This window comes from Syngnathus typhle, linkage group LG16, assembly GCF_033458585.1.
Source record: "Syngnathus typhle isolate RoL2023-S1 ecotype Sweden linkage group LG16, RoL_Styp_1.0, whole genome shotgun sequence".
NCBI lineage: Eukaryota > Metazoa > Chordata > Actinopteri > Syngnathiformes > Syngnathidae > Syngnathus > Syngnathus typhle.
This window is the reverse complement of record NC_083753.1, coordinates 2,032,776-2,049,693: the sequence shown is the minus strand read 5'-3', so window position 1 is coordinate 2,049,693 and position 16,918 is coordinate 2,032,776. Positions and strand designations below refer to the sequence as shown.

At 47.6% G+C, this 16,918-nt stretch overlaps 4 protein-coding genes and 1 non-coding gene across 6 annotated transcripts in view; 2 read left to right on the top strand and 3 right to left on the bottom strand.

The window, feature by feature from the left end:
- Positions 1–19: 19 nt before the first annotated feature.
- On the bottom strand, positions 20–9,409 carry tulp4b (TUB like protein 4b). The gene is made up of 15 exons (XM_061302100.1): positions 9,235–9,409; positions 8,498–8,688; positions 8,073–8,342; positions 7,846–7,974; positions 7,507–7,668; positions 7,202–7,382; positions 6,980–7,087; positions 6,751–6,908; positions 6,218–6,677; positions 5,711–5,834; positions 5,240–5,384; positions 5,062–5,155; positions 4,811–4,954; positions 1,428–4,597; positions 20–1,356 (listed from the first exon to the last, which is right to left on the bottom strand). Exons 2-15 carry the CDS (start codon positions 8,513–8,515, stop codon positions 1,240–1,242), a joined length of 5,280 nt encoding a protein of 1,759 aa, XP_061158084.1. The 5' UTR covers positions 8,516–8,688; positions 9,235–9,409; the 3' UTR covers positions 20–1,239.
- Positions 9,410–9,531: 122 nt separating this feature from the next.
- Positions 9,532–11,540, bottom strand: myct1b (myc target 1b). Its single transcript, XM_061302099.1, has 2 exons — positions 11,161–11,540; positions 9,532–10,575 (listed from the first exon to the last, which is right to left on the bottom strand). The coding sequence occupies exons 1-2, from the start codon at positions 11,213–11,215 to the stop codon at positions 10,091–10,093; spliced, it is 540 nt and encodes a 179-aa protein (XP_061158083.1). The 5' UTR covers positions 11,216–11,540; the 3' UTR covers positions 9,532–10,090.
- A 303-nt stretch (positions 11,541–11,843) lies between these two features.
- LOC133169695 (galectin-8-like) lies at positions 11,844–15,797 on the bottom strand. Of its 2 annotated transcripts, none has more exons than XM_061302097.1 (6): positions 15,677–15,797; positions 12,958–13,281; positions 12,790–12,882; positions 12,614–12,705; positions 12,343–12,535; positions 11,844–12,240 (listed from the first exon to the last, which is right to left on the bottom strand). In XM_061302097.1, the coding sequence occupies exons 1-6, from the start codon at positions 15,731–15,733 to the stop codon at positions 12,088–12,090; spliced, it is 912 nt and encodes a 303-aa protein (XP_061158081.1). In that variant the 5' UTR covers positions 15,734–15,797; the 3' UTR covers positions 11,844–12,087. The 2 variants fall into 2 exon arrangements, with proteins under 2 accessions (XP_061158081.1, XP_061158082.1); XM_061302098.1 differs by lacking the exon at positions 15,677–15,797 and adding an exon at positions 13,757–14,034.
- Positions 14,317–14,389, top strand: trnar-acg (transfer RNA arginine (anticodon ACG)). The gene has a single exon. It is a non-coding gene; the product is annotated as a tRNA-Arg (tRNA).
- The window catches only part of syne1b (spectrin repeat containing, nuclear envelope 1b), a 55,578-nt gene continuing 53,526 nt past the window's right edge, over positions 14,867–16,918 (top strand). Inside the window, exons 1-2 of the mRNA XM_061302092.1 lie at positions 14,867–14,951; positions 15,580–15,759. Coding sequence (XP_061158076.1) covers positions 15,693–15,759 — 67 coding nt within the window. The 5' untranslated portion in view covers positions 14,867–14,951; positions 15,580–15,692. The remainder of the gene's footprint in view (positions 14,952–15,579; positions 15,760–16,918) is intronic.

Here is a 16,918-nt window from a genome sequence, read left to right as displayed (position 1 = left end):
TGGAATGCAAAACCTTTTGAATAAATCTTTAATTTACCTATTTACTTATAATATTTTATCCAGCTATTGAGTCCATTTCAAAGTTAAATCTATTGTCACATCTCATATTTGCTTTTTTAAACACAAATTAATAGGAGAAAGAAAACTTAACAATATATCATAAATGAATATTGCAGATCACTGACACACACGAAGTCACAAAAAAACTCGAGAGCAGCATGACATTAAAGGCAATTTTAAGCGATCGTGAGCAAAGTAGTTTTTGTGTACATTAGCACCAGATCTAACAGTTGGTCTTGAAAATGCACGATTATCTGATGTTAAATCCTGTTGCAATGTTTCTATGCTGACATCTTCAATAAACCTTTATCAATGCAAAAGTATAAATCTATGCGTAAAAAGTGTACAGTGTTCCGCCACATATTCATCTCGTCACAGATTCTTATTTCTAACATTGTAGAAAAAAAGTGCTTTGCTGCCATGTTGTGGCATCCATTGGCATTACCTTTGAGGGTGCCGGGGGGTGAATAGAGGGGGAACACTGCACTTGGGGAAAAAAAACTGCAGCGAGTAATTTTTTTTTTTTTTTTTGCAGGTGGTAGCACACAATTAGCACTGACTGACACATTCCAATAGAATATTTCAAGTAGCGTCACAACACAAAGCCACTTCTTGGTTTTTGCAAAAACGTCCTGTATGAATGGTTAAAAATGATTCAAATTAACGTCCTTGACACTTTTCTATTTGTTCTGTTACGATAAACACATCTATCAAATTTCGTGTTGATTGTTGAAGTTGGTGTCAGAGGCTGGACTGGGATTAAAGATTAATAATATATGCACCACTTCATAGAAGTACAATGAAAAAAAAAAAAACTTCTGACATTCATCAATACAGTCATCATAGTGTGTGGAAAAATAGGTAAACAAAACGAAAAAAAAGTAGAAATATATTTGATAAGACTACATTTTCTTATATCCCAAATAATGCCATTGCATCTCAGTATGGAATTTGTAATACTGTAGTTGACCTAAATATAATTCCACCTTATAATTGGGGTTAGTTTAAATGTAGCTTATTTGTGGGAGGCTCAGACTTGTTTTAATAGAATATTTCGAACATTCATCAAAGTGCTCATGTCATAAGTGTGACCATGTAACATTATGCTAAATGGCCCGAAATGGTGCAACAGATACTGGTAGGATGTGTCAGCGTCATTAAAACAACAACAACAAAAGTTCACTTAAGTCGTTGAGTCACATTGGCCAAGGCCACGGCAAACGCCTGGACCGCCGAGAAGGGATACTGGAAATCCAGGATGTAGGCGTTCCCATCAATGCGTCCGAACTGCATCACCTAAAGAATTGTCAGGATGTAAATACAGTAAGGAACCAAATGGTGCCACCCGTAACTTGCCATCAAAATACCTGTCGGCCGTCAAGCTCAATCTGGAAGTTCTTAGCAGACTCCTGTGTGACCCGTCCTCCAAAGTCCAGCTGGTAGACCTGCGTGGCTTCATTCCACAGAGGCTGCTTGTTGGCCATCACGTAGACGAAGCCCTGGCTGCCTAAACTACGGTCCTCACGTTCGTTGGCCTTGCGGCACTTAATTTCCTCCAGCTCGCTGGCCATACGAAGGCTACGCTTGTTCTTCCAGCTCTTCTTGCTATTCTGGTTCTGGTTCATCAATTCGTCGCCGCTGATAAAAAGCTCTGGCTCACTCTCTGAGCTGTCCTGGAATTCGTTGGCAGCCCGGCTCATCTTCTTGGTTCTGTTGAGTTGCTCCCGGGGTCCCTTGGGCTTCTTCTTTTCTCTGCTGCCCAGTCGCGGGCTGGCAATCAGAGAGTTGAAATCAGACAGCGCGCGACCATCTTTTCTGGACACCGAGGACATGTTGGCCTCCTCGGCTCGGCTGTCCAGTCTCTTGCGACTTTTTTTGTTGAAGCGGTCTGACTCCTGCGTGACAGGACTTTCGTTGAGAGATGGTGGCTCCGGAAAGCTGTTCCCAGACTCTGCCAGATCTTCTGTGACACATTTAGAGGAGGGTAACTCGGAGGGTGGCGGCGGAGGGGGCAGAGGGGGTGGCGGTGGTGGTGCAGTCGGAGGGGGTGGTGACAGAATCGGCTTCTCTAATATCTGATGAGTTTTGGTTGGAAGAGGAGGTGCAGGAGGGTCCTGCCTGGGTGGCGGGCAAGGGTATGGGTTCCACGGATGCAAGTTGACAGCGTGCAACTGAAGTCCGGCGCAGGAGCTGGCCCCCGGGTACATTGGGGGAAGGGTGCAGCACGCCAAGTTAGCCAGACTTGTGGAGTACCCTGTCGATAAAACCAAATTGGAGTCCTGTTGGGCAAATGGAACAGGTAGAACCACTTCGCGTGGAGCACACTGCGGTGGGGGGTTCTGTAAGGTCTGCATGGGAGGTCTACTGTGGCCCACACCGGGAGGGAAGGGAGAAAGAGATATCTGGTAGCCTGATGGGAAGGTGAGGGTGCTCGTGCTGGGACTGGATGGGGGCTTAGTTGTAAGGACAAACGGGAGCCGTGTCACATCTAAGTGCTGGGCCTGGCCGAGGATGAGAGGAGGCGGTTTGTGAGGAGGCGGCGGCGGGACCAGCATGGTTTGTTCTGGGGCGAGCCAGAACTCCTCTGCGGCTGAGGCGTCCCACTGGTAAGGTGGAGGACGTTTTGCGATGAGGCCGACGTCACCGAGGGTCATCTGCCGGACGGGCTTGTCCAGGTGACAGTGCTGGCTCAGTGTCTCGTCCTCTGTGAAGGCGGAGTTGACGTACACGGTTCTGTCCCGGCTTGTGTCCGTGGAACCCAGGAGGCTGTAGGATGATTGGGAGGGGCTTTTGGAGTGGACAATGATTGTGCTGTGGTGTGCTCCTTTGCCTGGGGGGAAGTCCTGCCTGACCACTGTTCCACCGGCAATGCCGCTACTGGATGTCCCACCTCCGCTGACACTAACGCTGGTGCTGCTGCTGTTGCTGCTGCACTGCGTGCATGTGTACAACGCTGTGGGCAACCTCTGCTGGTAGGTCAAACCCAACGCGCTGTTCATCTTGGCCTTGGTGGGAAGCGTCCTGGAGGTGTCCATCATGGAGGGAACTTTGAGCGTCATGTCGCGGCGGTCGCGGCGCAGAGTGGCATGAATCAGACTGCTTTCCAATCTCTGTGGCGGAGGAGTGAGGCTAGCTGGGACTTGATTGGCCGGATCGGGATAAGGGGGCGGGTCGCCACTTGGTATGGAGTACCGTGGGACTGACAGACGGCTGAGTGTTGCTGAGCTGTAGGGAAGGTGAATCTTTTCATTCTCAGAGGAGGTTACCTTCAGCGTGGCCGAGCCATGGGCAGTGTACGCATTTTGGTTGCGGACGAGGCGCCTCCGGGGGCGGCAGACTTCCTCCACGTTGCCGCTGCTGTCGAACGTGGTGATCCTTTCATACCCGAGAGGTGTCGGGTACTGTATGGTCACCGGCTGAAGCAAAAAGTCGTCCTTCTTCAGGCAGGTATCCGGAGCCAGGATGCTTGGGCTGTCACAGTCCGTGACCAGTGTTTGAGCCGTCGCTTCCACCGTGGCTGCCGCTGATGCCACCGTACCCGGGTACGGAGGAGGAGGATTCACCTTCCTCACCTGAATCTCCACAGAACCACCATCTCTGGTACTAAAAGAAGGGGGTAAAGTCCGAGGCAGGCTTGGCTTCAACACGTGCTCCCGGTCCACTCCGGGCTCGGTGGTTGGCGGCAGAGGGAGTGGATGCAGGAGATGTATCTGCTGTAGGGAAATGGTGGGGTAGCCGCTGGGCGCCGGGGGCAGCGTCATTTGCATCTTCAGCTGCTGCTGCATTTGCTGGTGCTGCCTTTGCATTTGCTGATGCTGCTGCTGGATCTGCTGGTGCTGCTGCTGGAGCTTTTGCTGTTGCTGTCTCATCTCCTGAATCTGCTGACGGATCTGCTGCTGCTGGTGCTGCATCTGCTGCTGCTGCTGTTGCATTTGTTCATGCTGCATCTGCATTTGATGCTGCTGCTGCTGGATCTGTTGCTGCTGCTGAAACTGGTGGTTCCCCGCCACCGGTGGTGGATTCTGCGGCATCTGTTGATGCTGCTGGACTTGGTGCTGCTGCTGATGCGGATGCTGTTGGTGGTGAAGCTGTTGAAGATGATGCCGTTGCTGCTGCTGGGCCTGCGAGGGTTGCGGCTGCTGCCTGGACTGCAGCTGCTGTTGGCGAGGCGGCTGAGGCCGCGGCTGCGGTGGGGGATGATGAGGCGGTGGCGGGGGAGGTAGCGTACCAGGTAGAAGCGGACCCATCTCCAGCCTATTGAAGATCACCTGCCCGGGATTTGGGTATCTGGCCGGAACGGGATACGGTGCGGCAGTCTGGCTGTGGTCAGAAACGGGGACGGAGACAGATGCGGCAGCCGCCGCTGCGCTAGTCGCGGGATTGGTGAGAACATCGAGTTGAATGTTCTGATTGGCCAGGAGAGACTGGACCAGGCCGATGCTCTGAGTGGGGGACATGGCCTGAGCCGGGCTGTGGATGGGAGCGATGGGAATGTTGACTGTGCAGGGCGGGTTGTCTCCTGACGATGTGCCCATCACTTCACACAAGGAAAAGTCGGTTAGTGGAAGCCAACAAGTACGACGACTTTGTTTCTGTGCTCATTTGTCAAGGTTACTACTTGTTTATTTTTACAGATTGTATCAGTACTTTTACCTTCACCAGATTGTTTTGAAACAAGTATCTGTACTTTTAAAAGCCATCTTTGCTTTTAGCACATGAAAGACATATGAGGTGTTGATACATGATGAACCTGGTAAGTCATCCTCATCCTCGCTGAACACGTTGGGGTTAAACACAGGCAGGCTCATGAAGTCATGCGATATCTTGCGCACCTCCGGCAGGTAAATGGTCATCTGCCGCGGTTGCAAATGAAGCAGACTTGTCTTGTAGATGACTGAAAAACCCAAACACAGCAACCAACACTAAGCCAAGTTGTGATGGCGATCGGTACCAGACGTCATGGCTGCTGTAGCAATGTTTTGTTTTTTTAACGACACTTACCTGCGCCAAGATTGGCAGGCAAAAACGAAGCCAGTCCCACAATTTTGAACTTGGTCCCCCAAATGTTGGATGTAACCTGAGCCAAGTAATTGTGCTGCAGAACACAGTGATGGAAGATAGTCTCAAAATAAAAATGCTACTGCTTATGCTATGTGCTAGCAGGTAGCGCATGCTGTACCTCGGTGAGTCCGTCCATGGAAAACTCCCGGCGTGTCAGGCTGGGTGATCGAACCAGCGGCTTCTTGGATGGCAACCGAGGGGACCGCTGGCCCTCCTGGTGGGCGCGGGACAGTTTTGGAGATTTGCGCACTTCCAAGTTCATTCTATGCAGCAAAAATAATGTCATTTGCTGTTATCTTATCAATCAATACAGTCAGACTTAAATGGCGTAAAAATCGGGACGCTCGGCAGAAATCTGAGAAGGATCCTGATCATTTGAATCAGCTTTGTATACCATAAATGTTAGCATCATCAAGCTAGTGGAAAATGCTAAATAGAATTTTGTGATTCAAATCATCTGTTTGATTTTTTTCTATAAGAGTAATGCCGCAAGATGGGTTTGAAATACCTCTTTATGGTTCAAACTATGAATATAGGCTAATTATAAATATACTATATGAATACGTGCTTGGCCGTTAGGCCCGCCCACCTGTTTCCCCTGGAAAACTTGGGTGACTTCTTCCCAACCCATTCATCGCTCAACTCCACATCACTCGAGTCGGAGCAGTTGCAGCTGTCAGCGTACGAGATCATGGGGTTGACGCACACCTCCTCTAAAAGAGAACACGTGAAGAAAACTGAGTTCATTTCCAATGACCACACCCAAGCCTGATGACCTCCATACATTCATTCAAGAAATGACTTGGACAGAACCAGTTTAACAAAATTAAGTCGGCCAAAAGAGATAAAAATCTGCCCAGGACTCCCTTGAGGTCAGTGTGGCTCAGACTTAAGATTAGTAAAAGACTGGGCAAAATTGACACAGCAGAGGTTCAAAACAAACAAAAAAGTCATTCTACTATTGTTTTTTGTTATTGTAAACTAATTCAGGAGTGAATTTAAAATCTAAAAATAGGACAAACCTCTGGTGTTTCAATTGCTTAAAAAGAGAAGAGAACAGATCCACCATGCTTTGAGTGAAGTGCAGCCTCCTCACCCGCTTTGCTGTCAGTTTTAGGGTCCATGATGACAAACTCGGGCCTCAATTTGCTGATGCGCCGGCCCTTCAGGATGGGCACCAGCCCTCCCAGGTACTCCAGGTACAGAGTGTAGCACGGGCCGCCCGCCTCGGGGCTGTCCTCCGCCCGCTTCATGGTGCAGTGCAGCCGCTCGTTGCCCGTCGTGGGGTAGCTGACAAAGTCTCGGATGTTGTTGGGGTCCGGAATTGGGGGCTTGATGGTGGGGATGAAGGCCGTGGTGACGTAGGAGCAGAGCAGCGAGGGCATGTTGAGCTTGCCCACGTCCTTCTCCTCCCGTAGGGCGCTGGCAATGCCCTGTTGGCACAACAGCTGCAGGCTGGCCACGCGGTGCTCCACGCGCACCACGTACAGGGCGGGACCACAGGCCAGAAACAGCCGCGAGTCCCGGTGACCCCAGCAGATGGTGGTGATGGGTCGCTGAAACCACCAATTTAAGCGGGTGATTTTGGGTCGCTGCCAAGTTGCCAACATCCCTCAAAGCCTTTGGTACCTGTGCAGGCGTTTCAAGAGTGTAGATGTGTTCCCCTTGCACGTTGTAGAACTTCACCAGAGCGTTCCTGGTCAAGCCAGCGTCGGAAGGCAGCCCGTGTCTCTCCATGCCGGCCACTGCCAAGAGATCGCCCTGGGAACACCACTGCGCCTCCACATCTGGAAACGTCATGGGGGGGTAGCGGGGGGGGGGGTCAAGCAGGCCAAAACAAGCATCTCCTTTATCGTACCTTTTAAGCCCGAGCGAATGAGGGCAGGGGACAGGTCATCGTAGTTGTTCATCAAGCTGATTTCCCCCGATAAGAAGGTGACCGTCAACAAAGGCTTGACTCGCCGCACTAAATGCATCAACATCAAGCGACAGCAAATGTTAGCCAGATGCAGTCACACAAGTTCCAATGAAGCCACTTGCCAGTCTTCCAAGATCAAGCGCTTAAGGGCCGGCCGGGTACCTAAAGGCAGGAAGTTGTCGTCGGAGTCGGTATCGCTCTCGGTGCTGTCCTCCACCAGGAAGTCAGGGCAGTTCCAGGACATGCCCACGATGCCGTCTGATTCGTGCAGCAGCACGTGGGCCAGCATCCGGCCGTGGCAGTCCATCACGATCACCTGGCCGTCGGCCGTCCCGAACAACACCTGAAACGCGCCTCCCTTGTTGCTACAGCTCTTTACCGACAAGCGCCGACCTTTTTCCAGCTGACAGTCGATCATGGTTGGTTTTGTGAGTGTGTTTATAAGAGAATTTCAGTAGTGTGTCCACCTGCTGGTCGTCTGGTGTCCAAATGCCGCACGTGATCTGGCTCTCCAGGTTGATCTCCGAAGACCAGTGCCGCTGACCGCTAACCGAGCCCACCAGCACAAAACCGTCGCGGTAGGCGATGAGAGCTTGAGTTCCGTCATGGGACCACGTGAAGTCGCTGACCTGCGGCAGGTGGTACAAAGGTCACAACGCGGAGATGCTCCAATGCCCGCCAAAACGTAACAAGCCCAATTGGCCTTTTATCAACATTGATGACGTAAAGGATTGAAGCAAAATGCAAAAGAGAAGTAGGTGACTTATGCTTGCATGGTGGTGGACCATTTTGCCACAAAGACTTACTTGGGCTCCTCTGTCGTTGACCAGCTCCACAGACCATCTGCCCTCATATTGAATCCACACAAAAATTCCTCCCTCCATATCGCACGTGGCCAACTTCTGGAACGGTTCATTCCAACGCACCAGCACAACCTTCGACACAAACAAGCAACAAATACCAACTATTTGGTACCTTCAAATGGAACGCATTTGGTACCCATGGTGAAACGCAGATCGTGCGTAAGTCGTACTTCGCTGTTGTGTCCCCTGAGGTTGAAGTTGATCCTCTGCGGGGTGCTCCTGTCCCTGCGGCAGTGACTAGAGGTGAAGGTGACGCCCACCACGCCGCGGCCGTTGCCGGTGGCGAGCCATCCTTCCTCGTAGTAGCGCCGGCGGCACACAGGCTTGTCCTTCTCGCTCTTGGGCACGCGGCCCTTCCACGACAGGCACAGGATGTTGGAGTCGCTGCACAGGATGGGACCGTGTTCCACGGCCGCCAACATCCCTACTGAGTGGCCCGGCTGCACGGAGACACGACACGACCGAGTTAGGTCAGCCTCGCCGGACACTTCATTAGCTACACTTCAATTTGCTCGCTGTACAGCTGGCTCAGAATTGGCTGCAATGACACTTCCAAGTTGAATCTGGCGGAATAGAGGTCTGGTGGATCACCTACCTCATAGCTTCTGGACATGTTGAGTCAAAAAGCCTCCGTGGAAGGCGTCCATATTTCCATTCAGATGACAAGCCCTCAATGGACGCTGGCGATGGGCTGGCTTTCTCGTTTAGTCTCTCCCGAAGTGGACGTGAAGGCCTTGGCGACCATTCGGCTCAGAGTTTGACGCCACTGGCCCAAATGTCTCCCTCCTGTCGCAATGAAAGATTCAAATGAGTAAGGGATGACACTCTTAGGGAAATAATCATCATTCCGCAGCATGAACCTTCTGTCGTTTATTTATTTATTTATTTATTTATTTATTTATTTATTTATTTATTTATTTATTTATTTATTTATTTATTTATTTATTTATTTATTTATTTATTTATTTATTTATTTATTTATTTATTTATTATTTATGATATCTTTATATAAATGTGTCTCTATGCAACAGCAGCACCGCCGCACTGATAGAATTGGCCCGTCGCCATGCCGACCAACACAGCCTGTTCATCCGATTCTGACATCATCACACCCTCTGCCGTCACCCCATCACTCATGCAGATCCTCAATTTTCCCCTCCTCCGTGTGCATGTTCATGGCATAAATTGCCCGCATTTGTTTTGCCTGACTGGCGGAAAATACAGCGGGATATGCTAACAGTGGGGGGGGGGGGAGACAGCAAGCCGAGCATCATTTAGCTTTAATAATATAAATTTGCATTCGAAGGACAAGCACGATGCAGTCGGACGTACCAATGATGCTGATGATTCCGATCCATGCGCTGTCTGGCTGTCGGGCTGCAGCGAGCGTCTGTCGCCTTGCAGTCCGCTCCTCCGTTTGCGCACTTTAGGTGGGAGCGCGAGGCGCGAGGGGCGGGGCTGCTTGCTTCCTGAGCCGGTTGCCGTCAGCCAAGTCGACTCGTTCAATGCGCGGCGAATTGTCAGGCGGACTCAGTTGAGACGAAAAATACGACAAAAAAAGCGCCTGAGTGCCCTGACGCAGGCGCCACATTTGCATCTGCTGAAGTAGCTCAAAATAAATACTCTTCCTTTTCTCTCTGGAGTATTTATTAGGAATAAAGCGTTTACGTATGAAGGCCAGAGATATCTGGTCCTCAAGGATATTAATAGATGTTAAAAAGACCTGTAGTTCATCATTTGTTACAGACGGGATATTCTTGGCTCAGGGCAAAATTGACCTGCAACATTTGTGTGCGTGGAAAATGAGGAGCAATCAAGCTATAAACTTCACTCTGCAGACATACCACTTTGCTTCTTAATGAAAAGAATTACAGTAATATTGGTAATTTTTTTGTCAAGGATAAAAAATACAGGCCTGTGAGTGTTATAAGATCTGCCTTTTTTCCAACATTTGTCTTCAAATTGCTTAAATTGTCAACCATCGATGCTAACTGTTAGCGAGCCATTATATGTTTGCAGGAAGCTAGCGGGGGCTGTTCTTAAGGCACATGTTCAGTTGAAGTCAGGTCACTCGCATCTCAAAAAGCCACCGTGTTTAGAAACAAATCTCAAAACTGCGCGCCTCACAGGATCGTTAAAGCCACACCCTTCCCTCGGATAGAATCTTCACATTTTTTTATGACTAGCTTCAAGTGCAGGATTCTTGGAACGCATGGATGATGCTGTTATAGGCAGGCGGTGGCGTTTGCGAGGGCAGGAACCCCTTGAGTCCGTTCCCACCCAGCCAGAAGGAGTGGCGCTTGTCAGGGACCAGGGCCGCCGAATCGGTCGTGTCCTCGGCCGGGCTCGCGCGGGTGTCCTCTGCCATCTCCAGACTGCCTTTCCTCGGCATAGGTCGAAAGGTGGACGTCTCCGGTCCCAGTTTGCTCCCCACAGGTCCCACCGGCTCCAGCGAGGGCTGGCGGTAGACACTGAGGAAAGTGCTACGGTACAGGCCTAACTGGCCATCCGCCGGGATTTGCGAGCGCGAAGATCTGCCGGCTTTCTTGCGCGAGCATCGGGTGATTCGGGCGGTGGCCCGGCGGCGGGACGCCCACGTCAGCAGGACGTAGACCAGGGCGCCCAGAAGCAGGCCCACTAACACCGACAAGCAGAAGGCCAGGATCATGTCCCCTGGGAGGAAGACAATGCCGAGCCTTAGGGCATGCAGCCAATTCATTGAAAAATCACAACACAGATGAAAAAAACTCTTTGGGTGCTTTCGTAGGGTGCTTGAGGATATTGTCCAGTGAGTTTGGAAGTCAAAATTCATTCTACTTTTGTCAGCAGTGAAAAACTGTTTTAATTTCATTCACGGTGTATTTTCTTATCAATTTTTAATTGTTTTTCCAGGTGATTTTTAATCAAGATTTTTTTTGTGTGTGATTAAAAAAAGGCTCACTGTTTTAGTACTGGCTTCCCTTTTTCTTTTATCACTGGAAACAAATATGACTAAACATTTTAAAAAAATCACTCCCAACATAATTAGTGGTTAAACTTTAGAGTTTTCTTCTATTTCCATACTACGATTTTTTTTTCCCACTCAAATCCTGTGAAGATGTTCATGTCGCAAACATATTTACTGCTATAAGAAAGAATAAGAAGCGCATGGCCTTTAAGCTCAACAACAAACATCGTCTCGACGATCGACAAATCTCCAAAAGTGTTGACCAACAAAGTCTCAGATTCAAAACAAAACAAAAAAACGCTCTCACTCACCCGTATTAAAAGATCGGAGTATCTCCAGAAAGGGGTCGGTCTGGTTGTGTGCCATCTTTGCCAGCGTTTCTCCACCAGCACCTTTTAGAGCAGCTTCTGCTTCTTGCACAACTGGCTCTGGAGGAAACTTTGCAGTCACGCTTCCTTCCCCCCTTTTTAAAATTAGCCTCGCTTATCTACATCGCCTGGTTTCCCTTCTTCATCATTTCCTCAAGATTGATTACCTTCTGGACGAAATAAACGGCGACTTATTTGTGTTTTATTTGATCCTTTTGCCGCTATCATCAAATATGCATCACTAAGAAAGACAAAAAGAAGCCGAAATGGAAGCATCCGCGATCGGTGACTGTTGGCTCTCTAGCTCGCAGTCCCTGTGGGGATTTCCTTCCATTGTTGGCGTGTTTTCCATTTTATGCCGCCTCCAAGCTACAAATCTGCCCATTATTTTGCCATGGATCAAGTTTCTCACTAATCTGATTTGGCAATTTAGAGAATGTATTCTTGCACGTTAAGTGAATATTCTGCCTTTGTGGATTTATACAGATTGCGTCGGCTTTTGTTAGTATTAACATTTCCACTGCTAACGCGTAAAGAGACTTTTGTGGCATTCGTTCCGAGGTGGCAACCCTGTAGCTCAGCCCCTTTCCACGTAAGGGACTCAAATGGAGAAACAATGTGCTTTTGCAATGCTGTTTATTAGAAATCTATAAATACAAGAAATACATTTTCAAAAGCTCAACATCAATTCTAGAGCTTCAGTATTCTCATTCATTCAATAGCATGTCTTTAACATTAATCTTGCTTCAATTCTAACCATTCTGGAGCTTGTTTCATTCAGGACAATCTCCGGCTGCTGTGCTTTAAATTCACTGAAAATTTTGAAAATATTTTTGGGAGATGGATGCAGAAGATGCGTCGTCGTGATTCTCACATCTGCCAGATACCAATCAGGTTCATCTGGCCCATTGTTCTCACATATGTGGTTGCGTCGAGGTCGACTAGAGACGTGTAGGTGAAGGTGGCATTGCCGGTGATGCTGATGGTGATGGAGCGATTGTCTTCGCCAGCCAAGATGACCATCTGAACAGCAAGATGGCAGAGTAAGCGAAGGGGCGGCGTGGAGAGCTGCAAGCACTAGGCGCGTAGCGGCAGCGGCGAGAGAGCCCAGATTTTGCTTTTTACCTCAAAGAATTTGCCTTCCTCAAAGGGGAAGGTGGTCTGAGAGCGATCCGGATGACGCATGATGTTGTCGATTTCACTCGGGCGGCATTCCCGCACAAACACGTACCGTTCGTTTCCAAATTTGAAGCGAGCGCTCAGGTAGGCCACCACCTTGTAATTGTGGTACAGGTCTGTGTCCAGGCTGACAGCAAAACTGCAACACAAACACACAAAAATTAACAGTCGGGTTGTCACGGTAAAATCCTTTTGGGGTGGGGATTATGCTGGGTACCATGTTGGGTTTTCATGGACTTTCCCTTTGACAACGATGCGCCGACCCGGTTTGAAAGGTTGAATCAGTTCCCCGACAAGATTATTGATAGTCTAGGGGGGGGAAAAAAGATTGGGTGTAGTAACAACAACAAAAATGCAGTAGCATGTGCGCCACACACAACAACAAAAAATTACCCCCCCATAATTTGAGATTTTCCTCATCACAAGTCTAGTCGAGCAGACGATCTCTGGTAGGTTTTGGTGCGCCGCTTTGCTTTGTTGCAAATTCTGATTGATAGGAAACAAGACACAATGAGCGTCATTAGGGTGTCAGCCCCTCCCTCCAGGCCGACGACCACTCACAAACTCGACTTTTCCCACAACGGTCAGCTGATTGACGAGTTCAAATGCCAGTCGTTCCGTCAAGTTCAACGCGTTCTCATCGGCTGTCATTACAGTGTAGAGAGTTGGCTGGTGCACAACGGGCACGACTGCCACGGTGGGTTTGGGAGGGAGACTGGACTTGTCATTTTCCTTGGCATTGTGTTTGAATTCATCCGGATCAAATTGAATTGCAGGTTCGGAATCCATATTGTTGCTGTTGGAGCCGAGTATGCCGTACATGCGAAGCAGCGGCAGCGTGATCGAGATGGTCAGCACGACTATGACAGCCACTGCGATGCCCACCTGACAAAAGTGGGACAAGTCATGTATAGTCACAAAACATAAAAGCAGCTCCCTCAGCCTGTGCGTCTCTGTGTATTAAGTGGGCACCCTCTAGTGGCGGAATCGTATTAATGCGTGTCGCTGATGCACATACGCGCATTCAACAAATTTAAAGCAGAACTGAATATAAAAGCACACATGGGGGGAAAACGTGAAAATTAAGTTTGTTTTTGAAAAATGTCGTGAAAATTAATGGTATTTTTGTGGATCTTAAGTCAAGATTTTTGACATTGTAAAGTTGAAATTGGAATGACTAGTCAAACGCGTTGCAAAATTGGATGTTGGCGTAAAGTTGAAATTGAAATGACTCGACAAAATTGTAGCTTTCACAAAGTGTTCGTTCCAAATCACAAAAATTATATTCACTTTCTAATCTTGGCCACTGAATATTGAGAACCTCCTACACAACGTTTAGCTTTGAATGCTGCGATCTTACCAAAAGTTTCCAGTGACAGTTTCGCATTGTGAAGGACGAAGCAGCCGCAAATGTACAAACGGGTCAACTGGCGCCGACGCCTGACAATTGCAAGCAAATGTGCAAACGGGTCTACTCGCTCCAACGCCCGAATATTGCACGCAAAGGCGTCCGGCAACCACGTTATGGGTCAAGCGGCACTTTGGAAGGCGTTTGTTTCATTTGTTTGTGACGCACTTTGGGTCGCCTTGACAAGTACGACTGTACATGTAAGGCATGAAAGCTGCAAGGCAAGCAAAGCATTGTCAGCTTCCAAGGTCGCTTTGCAGTGACGTTGGCTGACGCCGCAAGTGCTTTCGAGAAGTTCTTCATCGTGTTTTGCTGTGTTGCAAGTGTTTGTGTCAGAATGCTCCATATCAAAGTTTCTTCCAATTTCTTACAAAAAATGAACATGTTTATTTATTGGAAATATTATATCAATAAATTATTTAATTAATATAATTGTCATCGATTATGCTTGATTTTTGGTTTGTACGTAGAACTGTGTGGTTTAATCACAATGTGGGGCAGGTATTTTCGCAGGACTAGTGGCGCAATGGATAACGCGTCTGACTACGGATCAGAAGATTCTAGGTTCGACTCCTGGCTAGCTCGGTTTTTTCTTTTGTAGCGGTACTTGAATTACGGGATGCAAAATTGGATTAATCCTCCGATTTGTGGAGTTTGCCTGTTGCCTGTGTACCTTAATCTGGGTTCTGCGGTTTCCACCTTCAAAGCTCACTGACCGCTCTGCTGTTTCATATTTAAATTCATTAACAAAAAATATAATATATGTAAGTAAATACATATAAAGAATTGTGACATCTGAGATTTTAGAATTAAATACTTATAGAATACATATAGAACGGTTTTGTTCTTTATTTTGTGTAGCTCCACTTTTGTCCACTTGGTGAAGGCACATGATTGTGTTTTGACACTGAAAATTTGAAAGAAGAGAAAAAACAATCCGATGTTAAAAAACAAAAATCAAACTCTATATCAAATGTCTGGCCAGCCCCAAGGTAAAAGAGGTGCATTTCATGTTTGTTATAAATGAAGATGCAACTGCATCTTTTTTTTTTTTTTGGTGGCGTTACCATGGAAACCCGGCAACATACACTCACTTCCGGTGTGCATCTTGGCATGAGCTACCCGGATGAAACCGAACGCAATAACGGTAAAAAACAACAACTAAACCTTCGTGTTTCTGTACTTTTCAGTGTTTTAGTCGTCCAATACGTAATAGTTTTTGTTAGGGGTGGGGTGGAGGGCGTGGAGTCCATGCAAGTGTCGTTTCTTCTGTCGTTGTTAATGCGCGTAAACTTCCACAGCAACTTCATCATTCGAGAAGTTTTGTTTTTGTTTTTACTGGAGGCTAATAAGTTCAAGCTAGTTCCTCCAGAATCAGCAGTAAACGTACGGGTTGATTTAATTCATCTTAGTGTCCTCTCACATGGTTAAACTTAACAGTTCGTTGCAGTTGGGGCACCTGCGATCTTTATTTTGTGAACAGCAGTAGTGGTAAAGTACACACAAGTACAATAAAGTGTTCGGACATTTTGCTATGGAATTAAAAAAAGAAGAAAATAATACATGAATGGTCAGCTGTGTTTGTCTTTTGTAAATGTTATTTCACATTGTAGACCGAACTTAAATCCCACCTGGACATTTTATCAAAATCCAGCTTTAGAAATGCTTTTATTTGTTACTCACTCTGTTAAAATATTTATCATGGAAATGTGGGGACAAGCGGTATAGAAAATGGATGGATGAATAACAAAAGTAATATTTCTCTGCCCCATCAGCCTATGAAACGAGGAGGCGCAGCCATTGGACGGTGACACCCATGACGCAACCAGAGTATCACAGGCGACACACACACTCACACATTCTCACACATACCCTCTGAGACCTCGCCATGGCCTGTCCGAGGCGTCGTGTCACGGGATGTGTGGACATCGCTCATGTGATGCAAAAACTGCAGGGTGAGTGGCTTTCCAACTACTCACTTCAACTGTGTTTGCGTGTGTGTGCGTGTGTGTGTGTATTTGTTCTTCTGTGCTGCTGCTGCTGCTGCAACGGGGCGTGCTGCTGATTCAGTGGCTGGGCCGCGGGCCAGTCTCAAGTCACTCTAACACACGCACACACACAGACACACAAGCTAACATCAGCGGCCGAGTGGCAATCAGTCAAATTGTGAAAAACCGCTCCCAGTGTATCAAAAACATAGTGCTGACTTTGTCCCAATGCGCAACCTCACTCTTGTCACTTTTTGTCCAAGTTGCCAAGTGAAAGTCATTCCAATCATTCCGATAGCTGAAAACTAAAAGCTTGAACCGTATCAACGTCTCAGGGATGCAGTCCTGTTGTATTGATGCGCTTTGCAAAGGCATGGAACTTCACTCCCTCCAGTCATGTTTTGTCAAAAACTTGAATATCAGTCCAGTGGGTTGAACCTAGTACCCTTTATTTAGTACCCTTCTGTTTCATTTTATTTCAAGTTTGTATGGAAGGAGAAGTTTGTCATCATGTGGTGACAAATGTAACGCGCTTTTGAATGCGGGCGAGGTTTGCACAGGAAACTCTGTCAAAGCAGAAACGGGCACAGCGCTTTGGCACCACAACCACAAGTCTTTCCTCACAGTTGCTAGGGTGACTTGTCATTCTCTAAGTGTGAAATTGGGTTAAAATTTTTATTTTGTGGTCCTACATCTGGATAGGAAGGGTGTCAAAATCAATCATTTGTATTTTCAAAGTGCCCTCCCAAAAAACAAACAAAAAAAAAAAAACAGTTGTGTTTTTTTTACAATGTGTATCTGTGACATCATCACTCCATTGTCAGCAACATGTGCTGGACTGAGCGCCTTAGCGACGTCTCTTTGTCAGTGTCGGTGAAGAGTGCCAACGGGCATCTTTTACTGAAATATATATTTTTTGGTGGTCCAGTTGCAGCCTCTGCGTACAGAGCACCAATAATAGAATATGCAGCTCTGATCTATTTTTAGCAGAAAAGCTTTCACGTCAATGGTGGTCTTGAGAGAAGAAAGGAGTTTTTTTTTTTCCACGTTATCGTGTTCTATGCACAGGAGTGACGTCAAGTGATGAGAGAATAAGCAAAGTAAAGTGCTACGGGGGGAAATCCCA